This window comes from Vanessa atalanta, chromosome 8 (genome assembly GCF_905147765.1).
Source record: "Vanessa atalanta chromosome 8, ilVanAtal1.2, whole genome shotgun sequence".
Lineage (NCBI taxonomy): Eukaryota > Metazoa > Arthropoda > Insecta > Lepidoptera > Nymphalidae > Vanessa > Vanessa atalanta.
Genome location: NC_061878.1, coordinates 7,624,464 through 7,645,417, shown reverse-complemented (window position 1 = coordinate 7,645,417; position 20,954 = coordinate 7,624,464). Strand labels below are relative to the sequence as shown.

Sequence of the window (20,954 nt, the reverse complement as noted above, 5' to 3'; positions counted from 1 at the left end):
GGCTAACACATTACATAATATATTGCTATATAATGACGTGCCACATCAATTTGTAAGTAAAAAACTAAAGTACGTCGGCCATTATGTACATTGTAAAAAAAAGAATGTTACAAATTTAACATAAAAATTAAATATGGATGAAATATTATAGTAAATTTGTGTTATATTCTTAAACATGAATTATTGAATGTAATAAATTATTCAATTCAAGTCGGTTGTCTTGTTCGTCGAAATTTGAATTATTATGTGTATGTACTCTTAATACTTAAACATTTATAAAAATGAAATATTTGCACTTTTAAACAATTTGAATATTTTTTTTAAATATTTCCTAAATGTTTACGATGCTATAAGAACATAGTGCATAATGATCACTCTCTGCTTTTTATTATAAACTTACATTAGAGCTTTTGCTATTTTTTTCTTTGTAATGTACCATACGCGAAGAAAATTCAAGAAAATACGTGCCAGTCTTCCCTGACACGTAATGTATATACTTAAATTTGACATTTATAGAGTTGGTATCGAACGTCTGGCCCCGGATTTATAGTATATATTTTTTTGAGTCGTCATTGAGTAATATCGTCAAAAAGATTTCGCCAAAAAAAATGTTTTAAATAAATAAGTACCTTTTTTAAATTATCTTTAAAATTATAATTTTACTTGAAACCTTAAATAAATGTCTTTTCATTATTGACTATTTGATCCATTACAAACATATATTACATTTTATTTTAAAAATAAATTAACAATTATAAATATTTTTTTTTGTATTTATAAGCATATCATAGCTCCTTAATTGGTAACGATTATAAAAAAACCCATAAACATTCAAGCTAAATAAATTTTGGTATTTAAAACGTATGGCCTCCGATGGCAAGCATGATGTTTTCAAACGCTACCCAGTTGATTAAAGCCCAAGGACCGAGCCGCATCCACAGTGGAAGAAACCCTTTGTACAGCGAGAATATTCCTTCATTTTTGACAGACTGCTTAAGACAATCAATCATTCCACGATAAAGCGTGCCTCTGAAATACAATTAGATTACACTTAAACATTCAATGCATAATTGTAGCTTAAAACTTAAGACTGCAGTAAAATAAAAATCTCATTAGCCTTTAGCCCACGGACGATATGGTTAGTTTTAAGGATTTAATTAGATATGAGATGATCTTGTATATTAACAGTTAATAGGATGTATTACTGAATTTTGGGGTACGGTATTCGTTTCTATATAAGATTACACAGTTATTTTTAACTTGGCCTATTAACAAAAAACTCTAATATGACAATTCAAAAGTTCATTTATGAGCCTACTCGAATAAAGAATATTTAGAATTTTGCTTATAAACTTTGGTCATAAGCTTACAGCCTGACTCGAGCGCCCTCTAGATGGGAGTCTTTTATCCTAATTAGTTGGGGCTATGACCTATATGTTACATATTGTGCGATTTTGTTTGCATATAAATAATAATTAATAGCTATGTTTTTATCTTAACTATTACTTAGTTACGACTACTATCACAATTCTGCCGCAATACTCAAACGTATTCCTGCAAGATATAAGACTTAAATAAGGAAAACGCGATTATTGAGCTTCTAAGGGCATAAGGTTGAACATCTATATCAAAACATCTCGGAAGTGATAAATGATTATTGATATAACTTATTTTATGTTATTATTAAAAATATATCACATTTATATTAAGAGCACATTTATCCTATCTGTAGCTTATTCCAACGTCAGGAGGACTCAAAAAAAAGACTGACGACATTTGTCGAGAGCTTGAATAATCTATGATATCCTTTTATGATATCAACAAAGTTTGGAACTAATATTAAATTTTTATAAGTAGTTGAGTGCAATAGTGTAGTATTATGAAATATATATTATCAAGAACTGCTTGAAGTGCATACTATAGCAGAGGAATTAACAATGCGTAAATTTAAGGTATCATAAATATATTAATCATAAAATCTTTAATCCTTCGATTAGAATAGAATATAGAGAGATAAATTGCATGGGCATTTTGAGTACTAACACATTTGAATTTAGACAATATACAATATTTAATATAAAATTTTCCTGTCTAACGTTCCTGAATCTATTCTGTTTCAACTTCGACTATTCGTAAGCAAAATTAAATTTATCTTAATCGTAACTGAGGGTTGATACTACTATTTTAAATCAGTTATGATATGGTCCCGATCATATTCCGATCCATCAATTGTCCGAACCGCAACTGGTTCGTTATGTTAGTAGACTAGAAAAACGGCAACGTGACAGTTCGTTAGTACACTTTCCCTGGGCAGTATGAGCAACCTACGACTAAGAGGTCTTGAAGTTCGTATTCAGTTCATATGAGATTACTTTTAGAAGGATTACTTATTTAGATTATTATTATTATTGTATTTTGACCGCGAGTATGACCAATGGAACAAAATATCGGTCCAAACCAATGGGTTTGGACCGATATTTTATTGTTTTGAGTCTTGTTTGTCGAGCTAAGTCGGTTTGACTAATGATAATTTAAATAATAAGGCATTTATTACGCTTATAATTAATGGGGAATATTCTTAACAGTAGTAATATACGTTCATAAACTATTAAAAAGATGTAAATATAATTAGTCAGGGCAGTCATGACCTCACCCTAAATCCGCGCCTGTCCGACAGATGTGGCGTTAAATATTCATATGATGTTTAAGACTACAAAGAAAACCTTTGTTAAAATTCTCATAGTATTCACCCACAATTACAAAACCGCAAGCTGACTCAATCTACTTATTATATTAATATATTTCATGATGAAACGGTGTTCTTTGTACATGTATAAATTATATGAGTTCCTATTGTTCGTCCCGAGTTCGCATGGGTATTAACATTTAGGTACTCGAGTGCATACAAAATTATCACTGCCATATGCCCCCAAAAAATTGAAATTTTCAAAAATCCTTTTTAGTGAGCTACGCCTCGAAAGGAGCAACTATACAAAATTTCAAGTTTAGAGTTCACGTGATGAGTGAGTTAGTTTTGCATATATACTTAATAGATTTAATATTCATATTATTGCTGGAAAGTGTGTTATATTATATAAGGTATCTGATTTCGTTATATGGTGATGATGATACGGTAGATCAGGAATATTTGAAACGAAAGGGAAAGGAGTTACATTGAGCGTGCGCGGGTCCCGACTTTGACCCCGTTGTTTGACCTCGACCGCGCTTTGAACGCACCAACCTACTTACTGCATCGGTACGTACCGATTAGTTACATCAAAACACTTCGCAGTAATTTACATATATCTATTTCTGATTCCTTATATTTGTATAATGAATGTAATAACTGAAATTCTACTCATTTTGCGAAATCGAAGAAAAACGTTACACGGAATATAGTATTGTATTTTTCAAAGACCTTCATATACCTTCTGTACCAAGCCAGTAACAATACATTATTATAACAATACCTTTATCTTTTTATTTTGTTATAAATTCTCCGTAATCAGCTGTTAGTTGAAACACTTGAACTTTCTTACAATGTTAAATTAACGAGTAATTTATATTGACAAGGATTCACTGCGTTATAAAATAGATCAAAGAATTGTTTTTTTAAATAATACTAGCACAGTATTTGATGGACCTACATAAGATAAAAGTATTGACCTAATATCATTATTACCCGTGGAAAACGTTTGTATAGAATTCTTATTTTTAACGTAATTATCTATGGCCGGCAGCAAAAATGGCGAAAGTACATTATTCAGAGAAAAGTAAACCACATTTTGCCGTTTGGCAAAAATATAACTTTTTTTTTTTGCGCTAATAAGGCATATTCTATAAAACAAAAACATCTCTTTTCTATTTCTATTCCGATTAGGGTGATTGATATTGATCGTGTTAGTACCAGGCCACAGATTATACTTTGCCAGTTTTTGCACCAATTTAGAAGGTGAATATGATTTATGAAGTTATACTAACGGCTATTTAAAAATAACATACATGATATACCCCAATAGTATTGTTAGAATGCACTCGTTCATGCTGAGATTACTCTCTAATAATTTTTTTTTCTTTTATTATGTAATAAAAGGGTTCCCAAGGGAATCGAAAAGACTTATTGCCAGGGCCGGATTATCTATTCGGCAGTGTAGGTAAAAGCTTCGCATCCCGCATCGGCTAGAGGGGGCCCCTATACAGGCCAAACATTAAGGCAAACGGTTTTAAATTTTATTTAAAAAAAAAATAGTGAAGCCAAATAATAAACTATTTAAAAATACACAATATGAGTAATGATTAATATTAATTGTCGCAATGTCTATGGGCAATTGGGCAGTGCTGACCACTTACCAGTAGGTAGCCCATTTTCCAGTCTGCCTACGGATATGACATAAAAAAACGGAATAAATATAATTGCATTTTGATAAAAACAATATATATTTTAGGAAGTTAGAATAAGGTAAGACGACCCTAGACGGATGCCCTGGGTTAGAGACTCAGCAGAGACCTTTCGGGGCCAAGCGTGATTAACGTCATGCTCTTCAGCAAGAGTTGTTAAATGGCGAACTGACACTCTCGCGGAAGGACGACAGGGAGCGTTAGAGGTAGCGGGAGCGTGAGAAGAACGATTATGCTAACGTCGGTTCTATGCACACCTACTCCTGCCGTCGTAAGTCTCTATGAGAATAGAGAGGTTCTTTGTACCGAGAAAATCTCTCTAGGTTGAGGGCCGTATAGGCGGCCCAACCATCGGGGTGTTACGATAGTAGCAAACCCGTGACGCCACCCGAAGAAACGCACCATCGACCCGGAAACTCGTAAATGCGACATGCTTAATCCGGACCTTCTCATTATTTTCTTTTCGTTATAATTTACAGTTGCGATGTTAGGTAATTATTTGTAATCTCTGTAACAAGACGTGAGGTGAAATGAATTCAGAGGAATTATTAATATTTCATCTCTAAAATTTTCTTTATACATTTTTTATTATTTCATGTGCATTATTCCGAAGTCATGTAATAAGTAAGAGTTCCATATTAGTTAAATATCCTAGATGAGATCAAGAAATTGTATCGTGTCTACAAGTTGGGTTTTTTTTTCAAAATCGATAGGTCAAATTCCTAGTTAAGATAATACTGATTTTTCAAAATTCTAATGATGCAATTTCAATTTATTTTCAAAATTTCACCCGAGACTTCTTTAAGTATGTTTTACTATTTAAAGGAGATACGGAAATAGCCATCCACGCCCAGTTGAAAAAATCGCATGTATATTTTTTAAGAATTTTTTTAGTGTCCCTCCAATGTCCAAATATACTAAATATTAACAGTTAGCTCAATTATTGATATATTCTGTGCGCGCGATTGTATCGTGGATGATAAATGAATAGTGTCGAAGCTAACATGAATAGTAATATTGATTTCATAAATGTAGGTCGCCCGATCTAAGGCTTGATACGCTGTAAGTATTCGAAGTAATTATTGCCTTTTAGTTAATCATGATGTGTGAAACCATACTAAAGCCAAAAAAAGCAACGGGGCTTCACTTTATAATTGAAGAATAAAAGTTATATAATAATAGTAGAAGTCATAATGATTATAAAAGTAAATATTTTTAAATATGACTATGTCTACATTCGGTCAATGCAAATATTCTCACTTTCTCATTGGATGATTAAAATATTTAGTAACATCAATTATCGTGTCCTAAGATCAATGAATTATAATCCGTTCCTTAGGCCTCATAGATCAATATATAAAATCAAATAAAAATATTTTTATTCAAGTAGGCCCAGGCAGGCACCACTGAAATTTCATGTGCTTAATTTGTGTTTATAATTCATCTCGTGCTCGGCGGTGAAGGAAAACATCGTGAGGAAACCTGCATGTGTCTAATTTCAACGAAATTCTGCCACATGTGTATTCCGCCAACCCGCATTGGAGCAGCGTGGTGGAATATGCTCCAAACCTTCTCCTCAAAGGAGAGGAGGCCTTTATCCCAGCAGTGGGACACTTAAGGGCTGCTAATGCTAAAAAAGGCTCATAAAAGCAAATTAAAATCGAAACGTCACGTATAATATTGATTTCAATGTAAAGCTACCACCGGTTCGGAAAGTAGATTCTACCGAGAACCGACAAGAAAGCCAGTATTTTTCCACCATTTAATTTCAGAGATTATGTCAATGAAGTGCAATGAAATTATATTTACATTACATTAATTAATTTAATTATATTACATTTTACACATATTTACATTTCATTTATATACCTACAGGTTAACATACTTTCGTCCTCTAAAATTTATAAATCCAAACATAATATCAAAAACAATTCGCAATTACTGTCCATAATCAAATATTCTTTACACATAATATTATGTAGGTACCTACACATTAACATCAGTACCATTAAACTTCTTATAAAAGATGAGATACCTATAAAAATTCTTAGTACTTATTGTAGTGATCGCTGTTTGAGTAGTGCAACATCTTAGGTTGGCGGCGTATTGATGATGTAAGGAATGATTAATAATTCTTGCGGTGCCAATGTCTATGGGTCCCCTTACTATCAGGTGATCATTTTGACCGTCCACACACCCATTTAAAACAAAAAAATAATACCTTCCATCCGGTCCCACTGGCTGGTTCATAAGACGTGTTTTAAGCACGTCCGCGGGTGTGCCCATGACGGCCGCCACGAAGCCGGCGGCGAAGGCGGCCGCGGCGTGCACGAGTGCGGTATCCGCCATACCGAACTCACGTATTAGGAACTGCTTGCTGTAGTCGTAAGCGACCAAATCACCCATATTGACAAGTGCCGCGCGTTGCACATTTGGTATTGCACCTGTTTTCAGTAAGTTCACTTAATAAAACATACCTAGTATAACATTAGAAAAAGTTATTATAAGATTTTGAAATAAATACATTATTATCTTAATTATATGTGAATTAGTGCGATACATCTCCGTAGTATCATACACATGCTGTAAATGTAAAGTATAAAATTTTACCATTATTAACAATTGAAATCAGACTACAGAAGTAAAAATGGTAAATTTTCTGCGCGTTAATTTTGTATAGCATATCACCTCTACGTTAAATATGCATATTTAAATATGTAAAAAGCGTAAACATCCATCAAAAAACTTACCTCTCCAAAAACCTAAAATACCAGCCTCTGCATACAGCATCGTATAAGCCTGCCTACAATTGGCAAAGCGGCGCGGCTTTCCTTGCAGTACCCGTCGACCCTCTGCTTGCATTTGCACTTTCACCAGATCCGTCGGTGACGCGATCAATTGTGCCAGAGATCCTGCCACCAGACCGCCTGCAGAACTTCGTTCATATTACTTATACATTATATAATTGAAACAATAATGTACGTATTTAAAAAAAATATCAGTATTGACTAGTGTAAATTTAACCTTTAGTAAACTAAACCACACTACCACTACACTATATAGTTTCTGTCATAAATTTGGCGTGTTATAGTTTCAGATGGAGCACGAAGTACGCGTCATACTGTTGCTTAAAAAATATTTCTTAAAATACTTAAAGAGTAATGTGTTGAAAATGGAACAGTTACCAGAAAAATGATACAATATATATTGATGTTTTTTAAAGGATCGCTTCTATACCAATAAAAAGTAGAAGGTACTCCATACTACATATTAGTTAAGAGGATACTTTTTTTCACTAATACAAAGAACGATAAACGAGCAAGGACGCATAATTTACAAATATTTTTATCCAAAAAACACTTACATGGCTAACACAAGCTAAACTTTCTTAAATGTACCAACTCAGTGTACTAGAATATTATAGATCTTAAAAAGCCTTTTAAAAGTCTAGTTTCTCTGATAATAACTATTTTTATCTATTACAGATTAGTAAAAAAGTATAGATTATATGAAAAGCCATTTCCTCCCATTTATTATTAATCCGTATTAAAATAAATGTTCTAGTCACCTTGGTAGATACATTTAGTACAGATTAAAATAGACTACCATTATATCATTCCGATGAATAATTTACAAAATATGTGATAAACTATTCAAAATTGTAAACGTGTAACAAAGAAAATCATTCGCTGCGAAACGAGTGGCGAAACTGTTTCAAAAAATTTTTCACTTTTAACAATTAAAATTATCCAAATTTGTATTGATAATTAATAAATTACACAAACTAATTTGTATATTATTCATGTTTATCGTATTGAATAATGAATACCTATATTTTCTAAGCGCACGTCTCATTTTCTTTATTAATAAATATCACCCATTCGAAGCCGGGCGGATCGCTAATTCATAGACATAGATACTAGCTCGTACACTAGTCGATAGTCTAGTGAACTAGTCGTTCCACGTGTTTAGATATGCATAGATATTACATTATTAGAACGTCCTTCACAAAACGGGGTCAATAAACTATACCTCTTATCGTAGATAACGATATAAATACACACTTCAATACAACTAGTACATATTTTGTTTTTATTTGTTTTCTTTTACAAACTTTTATTTATATTCATATTCAATTAACTAATAGAACTTTGAACTGTTAGAAATAAAAATGTTTGTTTTAAAATTATCATATCATCATATTTAAATTTTATAAAGTAGGTACAACAAAATAACATTGTAAGCCACAAGTTACTCTATAAATATGTAACAACTAACAACCTATATTAAATGCTGATAAATATGTAAATTACAAACACAACGCATTTGTGACGGAAATAATCAACAATTTGCCTTTGGTCGATTTGTTAATCATAATGACGAGTTATGTACCCTTAATCGTTATATTGTTTCCACTCACCCATTGAAGCAGCTCCCAGAGACACCTTCCCATTTGTGTCTTTAAATGCATTACGGAAGTGTTCGTAAATAATCAACCGACTGCCCGAGTAGATGGCGTGACGTTGGAACATTGGCATGAGCCCACTCCATAGCTTCGAAATACCTTCCTGCTTCGCAATGCCCAGTGCCGTTTTTATCATTCCGTGATTCTCCAACTGTGACAGATTGCGAAAACTTTTAACTTATTTATTTCTGTTAATTATTTTTATTTCATATGCGTTTTAAATATTTGTAACTATATTACACTGTACAATTACTTACTTGAATAAAATTTATGTTAATATTATATTAACCAGCCATATTTGGTGGTCTCAACCGTTTTAATTTGGATTATATATCTTCTTTATAAACATGATCAGTACATACACGAGTTTGCCAGATAAGTTAAAGTTATTACAACTGCTCCGCTCCTAAAGGTCATAGTGTAAATTTATATAGCCTATAAACTATAGCATTGCCTCGTTGTTTTAGTAACTAGCTTATTACGATCTAAAGGTCCCGTTTTCAAACACCAGGTCAAATCAATTAAAAATCAATTAAATGTCTATAATTTAATTTCAGTAGTAGGTATCCCGATGAAAAATAGACCGCCGTTGTTACAACGCGTAAACTCTCATCGGTCGTGTCGGATTAACATCACATCGGATTAAGAAAGTGACGGAATCGAGAGTACACCTGCGTTTGCACGCGCACTTGAGTATGTACCTACTATAATATCTCCTGCTCAATCCGTGACCGAAATCGGATAGGACATCATCGACATTCCATCATCATATTATTATAATCAATGGTAAATCTGCGTTCAAAGAGATCAACTATACCAATTCCATCTTTGTAATGTATAAAGGTTCTGCCAATAAGTAAAAATATATTATTTTGCTATAATAAGCGTCTCATTTTCTACAAACCAAACCAAAAGCTTTATTGATACAAACGTGGCTAATGTAGTACACTGCCGTTAAAAAAAGTAGTTGTATTGCTTACCGTGTATCCATGCTTCGCTGCGGCTACCTCGGACTGTATTTGTAGCCTTGTCTTTGTTAAGTCGAACGGATATGTAGCTAAAATGCAATAAATATAATTAAATACGTTAAATACGTAACTATATAACATCTGCGTTGTGTATTTTCATTGGATCTATAAAACCTCTTTTTATTTTCAATTCGGTTAGCAGACTAGCAAATGAGTCACCTGATTGTCACGTGTCGAGTGGTGACCACATACATAGACATTGGAACTGCCAAAAATATTTACCATCCCTTGCATCTTCAATGCGCCACGAACTAAGATGTTATACCTATCCTTGTGTAAACAATAATATTTTTAAGAGGTTACTTAATATACTTACAGTTTAACAATAAAAAATAAGTTATGTCTTATTGCTGGTATAATGTAACTACGATTTGAGCTAAAAGTATTAACTGAGAGCTTGTGAAAGACAATCTTAAGAACGTCTTGAATCTTGATATCTGAGAGCGACGGATTAAATGTGGACAACGGTAAAAGACTTAAAGCCAAGTGAGGGAACTGCCTACTTCTTTTGAGGTATAAAGTTGTTTGGAGTAAGTAGTACTTAGCTTAGCTGCTCACCAATACCAGTCAAGATCGTAAATACCCTAGCAACTAAGCAAATGCCTCCTCTCTTCTTATAGAAAAGTTTTGAAGCGTATTATATGGTGAAAAAGAATGTAACATTTTTTTTTAAACTAGCTATTTTATCGGTAAAAAATTAAAAGAGGTAGATTTTTTTAAATAAAAAAATATATATCAGAAATTCAGTAGTACATTTAAGATCTCCATCTCAAATTTAAATCTTGTACATCTTACATTACAAAAAAATAAAATAAATAGTACGATTGGCCAAATTGTAAAAACAATAAAGAAATAAACTGTGCTCTAAATGTCTATCTATACTGTTTATTATGAGGCGAGATGGCCCAGTGGTTAGAACGCGTGCATCTTAATCGATGATTGCGGGTTCAAACCCAGGAAAGCACCTCTGAATTTTCATGTGCTTAATTTGTGTTTCTATTTCATCTCGTACTCTGCGGTGAAGGAAAACATCGTGAGGAAACTTGCATGTGTCTAAATTTAACGAAATTCTGCCACATGTGTATTCCACCAACACGCATTGGAGCAGCGTGGTGGAATATGCTCCAAATCTTCTTCTCAAAGGGAAAGGAGGCCTTAGCCCAGCAGTGGAAATTTACAGGCTGTTAATGTAAAAAAAATATAAAAAAATTGTTTTTTATTATGTCTTAGTGTAATAATTACTAAACCAATATACATAAAACTTATACCGGATGATGTAGCGTGATTCAGAGGTAATATTATATAATAGATGCACTTCGTTGTTCCACCCGCTTTATATTTTACTATTGACGCGACAAGCGTTAATTTCATTTTCTTCTTTTGAAATAAATGATAATCAAATAAAACATATGCAATAGTTTTTGCTTACCTGACTCCGCGGCCCAAGCCCCAAGCACAGCAACACCATAGCGAGCTGGTAGGGAGTCGGTGCCTTTAGAGGCGGGGTGGTCAGCGTTACGAAGCACAGGCATTATGATTATTTATCACCTTATTACAAACTCTCCAGTATCCATAATATCTATAAACAAAACAAGGCCTTTATTTTTAACACGTTAAGACAAGCATTGTCATCGCTTACATTTTATTTCTGAGGAAGGCCAGTCTAACAAAAAACTAGTTTTGTTCAAGGTCATGTTATCACGTAAACGATAAGGAAATATTAAACACATTGTATTATTTCTTCATTCCTGGTCGGTCGTGCTTGCTATAATCACAAGCAAACGGCCTGATAAAAATAACATAAATGATTGTACAAAGAAAACCAACATTTACATTAAAACCGTACATTAATACATACGTTGATAAGGAGTTTCTTATCTTCAACAAAGTAAAAGTAAAAAAAGTGTATACATTATTTGAAGCTCTCTTTAATACTGGTGGTTTGCATGATCGGAAATATCGATTCGAGTGCGTAACGTATACCATCACATATGTATTGATAAGTAAAAGTCAAGGCGACTTCATCGATAACCCGTAACCCATCTCTTCAATTGACAGATATTCGATTACTTTCAAAACGGAACGCTTATGTTTGTTTAAATATCGATCCACAGTAACACATTAATTTTGTTTGTTACTTCCGTCTCATACGATAATAGCTCATGAGCAAACAATAAAACTCAGTACGCTTACGTTTACTTCTATACAATTTCATTAACAATGGCTTCTATTCTAAAGGAAGATTTCATGCTAGCGCAGTAACTACAAGTATTTTATGCTTTAGTGAATACTGACGCTGATTGTATCCGTTCCAAATCCTTTTATAACTACCATCAATTGCGATTTTAATTAATTACTAAAGTTAAATCAAATTAGTAGAACGTGATTAGCATAGTTGCTCTAATTAAATATACGCTTTATAAATAATAAATAATTTTCGGGTATTCTGATACATTTAAGAGCATGACCATATAAATACAGTTGAAGAAAACAAAACGATCTTCAAGTAATTTCCTAGCGGTGAGCCAGCTACAACTCAGGTTGCTTGTTCAATTTCCGCACATACAAACGTCATCTAGAAATTATGTGTATCTCTCGTTAACCGCAAAAGATTTTTTTTTCAAGTATCCTTGATCTACCTCAATATCTACTTTTCCTGTTAACATTTATGACATTCAGTGTCCTTCTTATGTTGTAGACAAGCCATTTTACAGGTTTAAAGATATATTTTTTCGATGATAGGCGATATCAAACAGGCAAATGGGATGATATCGCATACCAACCCGCATTGGAGCAGCGTGGTGGAATATGCTCCATTCCTTCTCCTCGAAGGGAGTGGAGGCCTTAGCCCAGCAGTGAGAAATTTACAGGATGTTAATATAATGTAATAATGTAAATGGGATGCCTGATGGTATGTAATCATCATCGCTCATAGACACTATCAGTGTGCCACCAACCTTTGGATCTTAGATGTTATGACACTAGTGCCTGTAATTACACCGCCTTGCTGTTTGGCGGTAGAATTTATAATGAGTAGGTGGTACCTACCAAGATAGAATTGTATAAATTCCTACCACCAAGTAAATTAAGAGGTATACCGAAAATTACATCGTCGAGGAAAGCCGGCCCTGTTTTTAATAAATAATTTACTACATTGATACTATAACATAGAGGTCATTTACATACAAATGTTTATTTAAATTAAAATATTATAATGATCGTCGTAACAATTCACTTGAGGTAAATAAAGGTCTTACCATAATATTGCTCTTTCAAAGTCCAGACAGCTAACCGAGTCCAATGTCCAAGAATCGTTACCATTTAACATCAATATACTTTAAGAATCAATTACTGATTAGAAATAGTCACCGATAAGGAATTGACGTTGATATGTTTTATCAGTATATTGGAACCGACTCAATATATCATGGTACATATGTGTAACGTATTTTATAAAGAACTTTTTTTACAACTTAACAACTTGGTTTTATTGCAATTAATAATCCATTATATTATACCTACCTTTGGGATTATCCCAATTTCGAATAGCACGTAAATATATGTATGACATTTATTTATATACGTCTAATAATCTATTAAGTATTATAAGTATTGCGGAGGTATTAAAACATAATTAGTTGCCTATTTCATAATAAATATTATACAAATAACAAGAGGCCTTGTAAATATTAATGATATGAAGACTTATTATTTATTTATTTATTAAAATGCGTTATTGCACAACATACGAGTAAACATAAAAGAAACAAAAAAAATTAACAAATGGTGCGCAAAAGGCGATCTTATAAGCTTATAGCGATCTGTCACAGACAACCTTTGGTTATATAAGCTTAGTAAATGCAGATATGAAAGACGAGATAATAATGATAACATTAGAATATTTATATTAAGGTACACACAACTACATCCCAATAATATACACATAATAATATATATTATATAATTAAACCTATCAAATTATATGTACATACATCATTATAAACTAATATAATATCAGTGATTTGAAATGAAATGAAGATTTATTTATTTAAAATACTTCATAGACAAACTTAATTGAACCAGAAGATTATGGATTCATCGTCACAACAGCTACTTATATCAATATTATAAAGTATATAAGTGTTATTTGACATATGGATATTGTTGTTGTCAACCACGAAAATGGAATAAACCAAATTGTAGACCATCAATAGAGGGATAATTTTTTTCAATCTGTCCATCAACATAGTGATTCTATTCTCCGTGCTTTCCCGATAATCCTCCGTTTCTTTTAAACGAGGTGAAGCAAAATTAACTGTTTTAAAGTAATGTTAATAAATTAGTTTTTGTTATCTATACATTAATGAAAAAGGATTTCAGAAAAGAATAATTGATTGAAAGGTTTACATAATATCACATAAGTATATAAGCTTTTAATATTACTTAAGAGCCCAACTGTGATAATATTAATTCAAGTAGTTTAATTAATGGATTTAGATAAAATCACTTGTTAGAAGATATTATTTACGCATGCATTTATCTAGCCACATGAATCATTGTTTTAATACTATAAATATTCACGAGCAAAAAAATTGTAAATATTTAGGTAAAATTATTTAACATCATGTTTAAAAAATATTAGTAAATCCCTTTTTATTTAATATTGATGATTTATAACTGGGACCCAATAATGATAGCAACAAAAAATATATTCTGAGATTTGGCTCGCTCCTATAGTATCTTGAAGCCTGACTATTCTGGAAGTAAGCCAAATTTCGAATATTACACAGACTCGAGGGAGCTGGGGCATGTAAAATTACGACTGTATTAGAAAAGGTTAACATTTTTTTAAGCATAGCAAAAAAATAATTTCGAATGGAAATAGACGCAAATAGGTTAATATATATTTTTATCAAAATCGTTATATTATTTCGTCATATCGGTATTTGGAAATTTCCCTTATCTTTGCTGCATTTTTGTTTGATATTACAATTACCTATTTAGACATCGGGGGCAAAAGCCTCGTAATCTTAAAAAAAAAAAGTATTAACAAAAATAATAGGTATGGTATAATGTATATAAATAAGTCTTAAATTACTTTTTTAAAGTAAACCACAACTTTTGTAGGATTTTTTTTTGTATGTGATCAATATTTATTAATAAAAAAAATTTAAGCTTAATTAATTTATTTATTTTTTAATTTATTTTAATTAATTTAAATTTTTTAATTAATTAATCTTTAAAAGAAAGATTTTAGAGAGTTCACAAAATCAAATTATCGGATTTCTTTACATGTTTATACGTGATCGGCACATCTATGTAAGACAATAAGTCTAAATTTACTGGATTTTTCGGAAATACAATCAAAACTTTACAATTAAATTTTTATATTGGGCTATAAATGCTTTAAATAACATACCATTCTTTAATTTGAAAACACACACTATGTTTTTTTTTTAATATGAATTCACTTGGTTATATTTTCAATTTTGATAATAAATAATACAAGTAATGTTGTTACACGGGCACGAAGAGTAAAAATGACGATGCACGCGTATTTTATTGTACTATGTACCCATTCTAAATTATCGCTAATTGAACGTTCTAAAAATACGTTTCAAATTAAAATAGCGAAATTATGCTACACAAACAGTATTTTTTTCTAATTTAATAAAAACTATAGCATTATTAGACTGTTTTATATTTAGTACAGGTATTGGTATTTTTTTCGATAAAAAAGTAAATAAAATAATTTTCAGTCCCATTTTATAATCCCATAGACAACAAGCCGATTTTTTTCTGTACTACAATAAACCACTTCTTACTTTATATAGTTACCTAAATCAATGTGTTTTCACTATTTAACATACTTTTGACAATTATAAGTAATTATTGAACTTTTAAAGAGGTCTTAGTATATTAAATATTAAATTTCCATTTTTATTTTCAATAACAATAATTGTGAAAACTATAAAAAGAAAACTAACGCTCTAGACTAATGAGTAATAATTTACGTAAATCTAGGCTGTTCATTGAGTCTAATGATAATCTTTGCTAAATAAAGATCGTATAAGCGCTATGCATTGTAATAATATTGTCTGTTGTATTCAAATATTATTATAACTCGTATTTGATTATTTTTAAGGGCGTTACTTGAAGTCTAGTGCCGTTGAATTATAATGATTTTACCTTTGAACTCCGTAAAATTTATCAACACACAAAATTTCAAATATGCAAATCTATCAGATCATAGTTAGTTATCGTTGCTGGTTAAGGTCATATACATACAAGGTACATATCTCCGACTACTATCTAATCTCAAATATGAATTAATAACCCTTGTGAACAACATTAAGCGAGTCCATTCTCCAAAGTTGAGGCTTTTGAGATTGGTATTCTATACAAATAGGTAATAACAGATGAAATTTTTCCTATTGTTGTGCATCAAATAACAGAATGTAGTGCTAGACTGAACATTAAAGAAGTGCAACGGCAACATTAAATGCAAAATTTCGCAACATCTGTTCAGAATACCTCTAAATTAAGTGCGCCATCAATTTACGTTGTAGATGATATTATACCTGCACACACAAACTAGGCTCTAAACTCGGCTAGAATAACTAACACGATAAAATACGAACGAGTAATTTTTTTAAATACTAGGATCAATTATGGAACTGCATGAGTTGTTTCAAACAATATCCTTTCTCGTAACTTCTTTTAAAAATAGTGTTTATATTTAACTACAATGTTGTTTATAAAGACTTCATTATATGTAACAGGTACTTCCATAACATTTTCAAGAAATTAATGCTTTCTATCAAACTAATCAATCTATACTAATATTATAAGAGGATTTTGTTTGTATGTATGGGGTAATCTGTGGAACTAATAACAGAAAAAATTTATAGTTTATATCGTATAATTTTATTTATTAATCAAATTATATGGTGTTAATATACAAGAACTGACATAAAAATGTATGTTTGATACACCTAGGTATATAAGAACATTTATCATCACACTATCCTTAATAAAGAAGGTATTTATTTATTTATTTATTTAAGTAAGTACTTCAAGTTAAAAAAATAGATTGATGTTTGATCTGGAATCGAATCGAAAACATCATAATATGAGATATTTATAGTGGCGGTCAATGCCTATCGACAAATGCCGCATTACGGTTCGTAAAACGTTTATTGACCCTATCAGCTGTTCTTTGTTTTAGTTTATTTCATAACATTTTAATAAATATAAATATATAAAGGTCTATAAAGAAACTTCAATTGTGTGATTACAAGTGATGGTGATATTTTTATTAGTTAAAAATAATATTATTACATCGAATTTTCGTTCAAATTTTTAAATTAAGAATACCTATATCAGTTTCCGAAATACATAAAATCTTAAAACTAAATAAAAAAATATGCAAATTAAAATGTCATTAAGTACGGTTGGTTGATATAAATATATGTTGTGAATAAAATCGATCATTAGTCACCTACCTTTGTAAAACACTAACTCAATCACCGGAACGACTGATTTATGAGAACGTAATGAATTTTCATAGCTTGATACGGGCGTAATGTAAACATTGAACTGATTACATCAATGACAAGCTATATTATTATATCACGATTAGAATGAAAATTCTGAAGAGGATGGCTGATACGATTACGAGTGAGTCAGAAAGGGTGCAAAGTACTCGTGCTTGTCCCAAATTCGCAGTCGTCAGCCGCTCGCGGCGCGAAAGAGCGCGAAGACAAGAAGCGGACAGCAGCTGGCGTCCGACTCACATCGCTACCGACTTGTGACTATTCTATTCAAGCACCGTAGAATATCCGACGCCAAAAGAAAGACCTCAATTATCTATATGTACAATTGTACTATATAGTATAGCCGCCTACTATTCGTTGACGTCATTTCATTCAAGAGAACTCCCGTAAAACTTTCATTGATATCGTTCACCTCAACAAATCGTGAGCTAGTGTGTGATGATAATGAATTTTTTATATAATTTTTATATTCTTTCATTAATTCTTAGGATCGTCCTTACTTGTTTATATTTTTTTTTTCTTGGGAGAATTACTACAATTGAGTCTCTTTTAGCTGTTTATTTACTAGGTATATTATTATGATTTTACAACATAATTCTCCGACATAGTCGCCATATGTAATATTAATACGAGATGTCGTCCTGATCGATTTCGGACTACGACTACTACGCAGGTGCACGAGTGTGTGCGCAAACACAGGTGCACTCTCTATTCCCTCACTCTCATAATCCGATGGGACGGAAAATCCGAAACGACCCAAGACCAACGGCTTTATATTCTTTTCGAAGCACTGGAGTGTACTAAAAACTTTTAGACTCTTGGCTGTTATTAAGAAGCTTTGGTCAGAAAAATTCAATATCTTTTTATCGTCCCTACCTGGGACTTGAACCCAGAACCCAGACCTGTGGCCGTATATCAAGCCACTAGACCAACGAGGCAGTCAAAATATATTAAATATACTATTTTATTAAGTCCTTAAAAATAGGTTTGTTCGTTAGTCTCATTTAGCTGCTACACATGTCGTGACAATAAACTAGGTTTGATTTTTTTCATACAAGACTATGGTACATAAACTTGTTTATCATTACATAGCCAATAGGGCTATTATATCGTTCGATCTGCCAACGCCAGATGGGACGCGTCGCTTGCACTGTATGTAACATGTAATCAAGACTGAATATTAAAAACAAAATAAATAAGTATACCCAGCAGTAATAATGTTTGAAAGCGAATTCAAACAATAACAAACACCTTTAAATATGTTTTTATACCATTTTTTGACGGACGAGCAAATGAGCAACCTGATGGGAAGTGGTCACCAGTAACTGTCCATAGACATTCATTCACCGGTGCTGTAAGAAATTTTAACCATTTAATGCGCCACCAACCATGGGGACTGAGAGATTATGTCCCTAGTCGCCATAGCACAAATGAGTTCTTAGAACGACATGTAAGTTCATAGCATTTACAGCATGTTTAAGCACATAACGCAAACATGTATTTTTCTCGTCTTGCATAATATGTTGAGTGACAAATATGATATCAACTTCAAACAATTAATTTAATTATTCATCAAATTCTGGTGCAGCATACAAAGTAAAAAGTATTTTTTCAGTGGACCTCATACTTATAAAGTTTAGCGACCAAAACATTTTTTAATTTCTCTTTGTTTTGAAAGTATATATAATTTTAATGTAGTCCATACATTTACCAGTGGTAAGGTTTGTTTAGGTCCGTCTGTCAATATTTAGTACTTTGTGTATTGCTTTGTTCCGGTTTGAATGACGAGTAAGCCGTTTACATTAGCAAAGAATGTTGGTGGCATATTGACGTTCTTAGAAATAATTTATATTTCGATTATAAGTCTCAATGCAAACGTGCCAAGATAACCACTTATCAGTAAGGATTAAGGATCGTCTATCTTTATAAAAAAAAATTAGAAAAGGTACAAATTGGCATATAATAAATCTTAAATTATAAATAGCGTTTGCACTTTTTAAATGGTTTGAAAGATCATTATTTTGCAGATCAAACTAGAACGAACTAGATCGTTTGATAATTTTAGGTATTTTTTTTTTACTCTCATAATTTAAAAAATTAATAGACAAGCAATGGTTAACGTCAGTTTTATCATAACATTTTGATTAAATTAATAGGAAATTATGTTACAGTTTAAGGCATTAATAGTGTACCAGTAGTGTCCCGTAACAAATGACCTTTTTTGTATTGTGTTTTCCAAGCAGGAAAAACCAATTTTTGCCGTAAAATATTATATTTCAACCATTGTTTTTCGAAGATATCCCGATCAACAAATTACTACTTTATTTTTGTTTCAAATGAAATGCTAGAAGAATAAATTGAAGGTAATTTCAAACATTAAGATTCGAAGGATTTCTATACTTATTGTGTTTTTATTGAATGAAGTAAGTGAAGAACTCACCCTCTCATTATTAATTAGTCTACTGTGTCGACGGAAGCCGAGCGTAATATGCGTCTCGTTAATTGTTATTTTTCTTTTAATTTTCTAATTATGTTATATAAGTAGTAAGCGCGTTTTTATACGACAGGAATTTTTAAAATTACCCTAAATTGTTAGAACCCTCAATTAAAGTACAACGCGTAATATTCTTTGCTCAGTGAGCGTTTTTATTCTTTGAACCTACACACATAATTTTGTAAAACGCTGTGTCAGTAAATGATGTTATAATCTTTAGTAAGCTTTTCTTATTTATATTTCGCAGGGTTATGTTGCATTTGTATTTTTGATAACAAAAGCATTTTTTCTCATTCTCATGGTATCAATTAACTTTCGTGATAAAACTTAACATTATATATGTAGATGATAATAAATGTGATATTAGCATTCGTAGATTTCCATGAAGGATAGTTAGTAATTTAATTGTATTTTATTACTTATGTAAATTACATGAGTATTCTCGCCGATTCTCTTTTGAAATCAGTTGTAACTTAAATTTAAAATAACATTTTCGTATGATTACCATGCAAAAGTATTTGTATGACTATATTTTTCGGTAGCATATAGACGCTACCGAAAACTAGACATCAGTCGTATTTTTATGTCTAGCCGTGAAAAGATAGACATATTTATTTGTCTCTGCAAGACATCCTCGTTATGTGCTTCCAGCACCATATTTCAAAACTGTTTTTCTTATTTTATTATTAATGTAAAAACTTCGACCATACATGAAAAAAATATAAAAAAACCCTCAACTTCGTGTCTAATCTGTGAAACAATCTGTTAAATATTTAATTGCTATCAAAAATCGACCAACTGGTAGCCTTTGATCAAGTTACTCCAGGTAGGTATCATCCACTGAACACCCCATAGTTATCCTACCGAACATCATACCCAACGACGTATCTATTTACTTTGTATGGCTGCGTTCAAGTTTGAAGGATGACTCTGAACAATGGACACCTTAGGGTCTTATTATTACGCTCTTGCTAGCAGCGTTGTAGCTATTATTACTATCAGTTGGTTCGTTT

At 31.7% G+C, this 20,954-nt stretch overlaps 1 protein-coding gene across 2 annotated transcripts; it reads right to left on the bottom strand.

The window, feature by feature from the left end:
- Positions 1–215: 215 nt before the first annotated feature.
- Positions 216–17,701, bottom strand: LOC125065794 (mitochondrial uncoupling protein 4). Of its 2 annotated transcripts, none has more exons than XM_047673619.1 (7): positions 17,397–17,701; positions 11,321–11,470; positions 9,844–9,920; positions 8,819–9,014; positions 7,149–7,325; positions 6,620–6,842; positions 216–1,029 (listed from the first exon to the last, which is right to left on the bottom strand). In XM_047673619.1, the coding sequence occupies exons 2-7, from the start codon at positions 11,421–11,423 to the stop codon at positions 855–857; spliced, it is 951 nt and encodes a 316-aa protein (XP_047529575.1). In that variant the 5' UTR covers positions 11,424–11,470; positions 17,397–17,701; the 3' UTR covers positions 216–854. The 2 variants fall into 2 exon arrangements, with proteins under 2 accessions (XP_047529575.1, XP_047529576.1); XM_047673620.1 differs by lacking the exon at positions 17,397–17,701 and adding an exon at positions 11,750–11,829.
- Between the last annotated feature and the right edge of the window lie 3,253 nt (positions 17,702–20,954).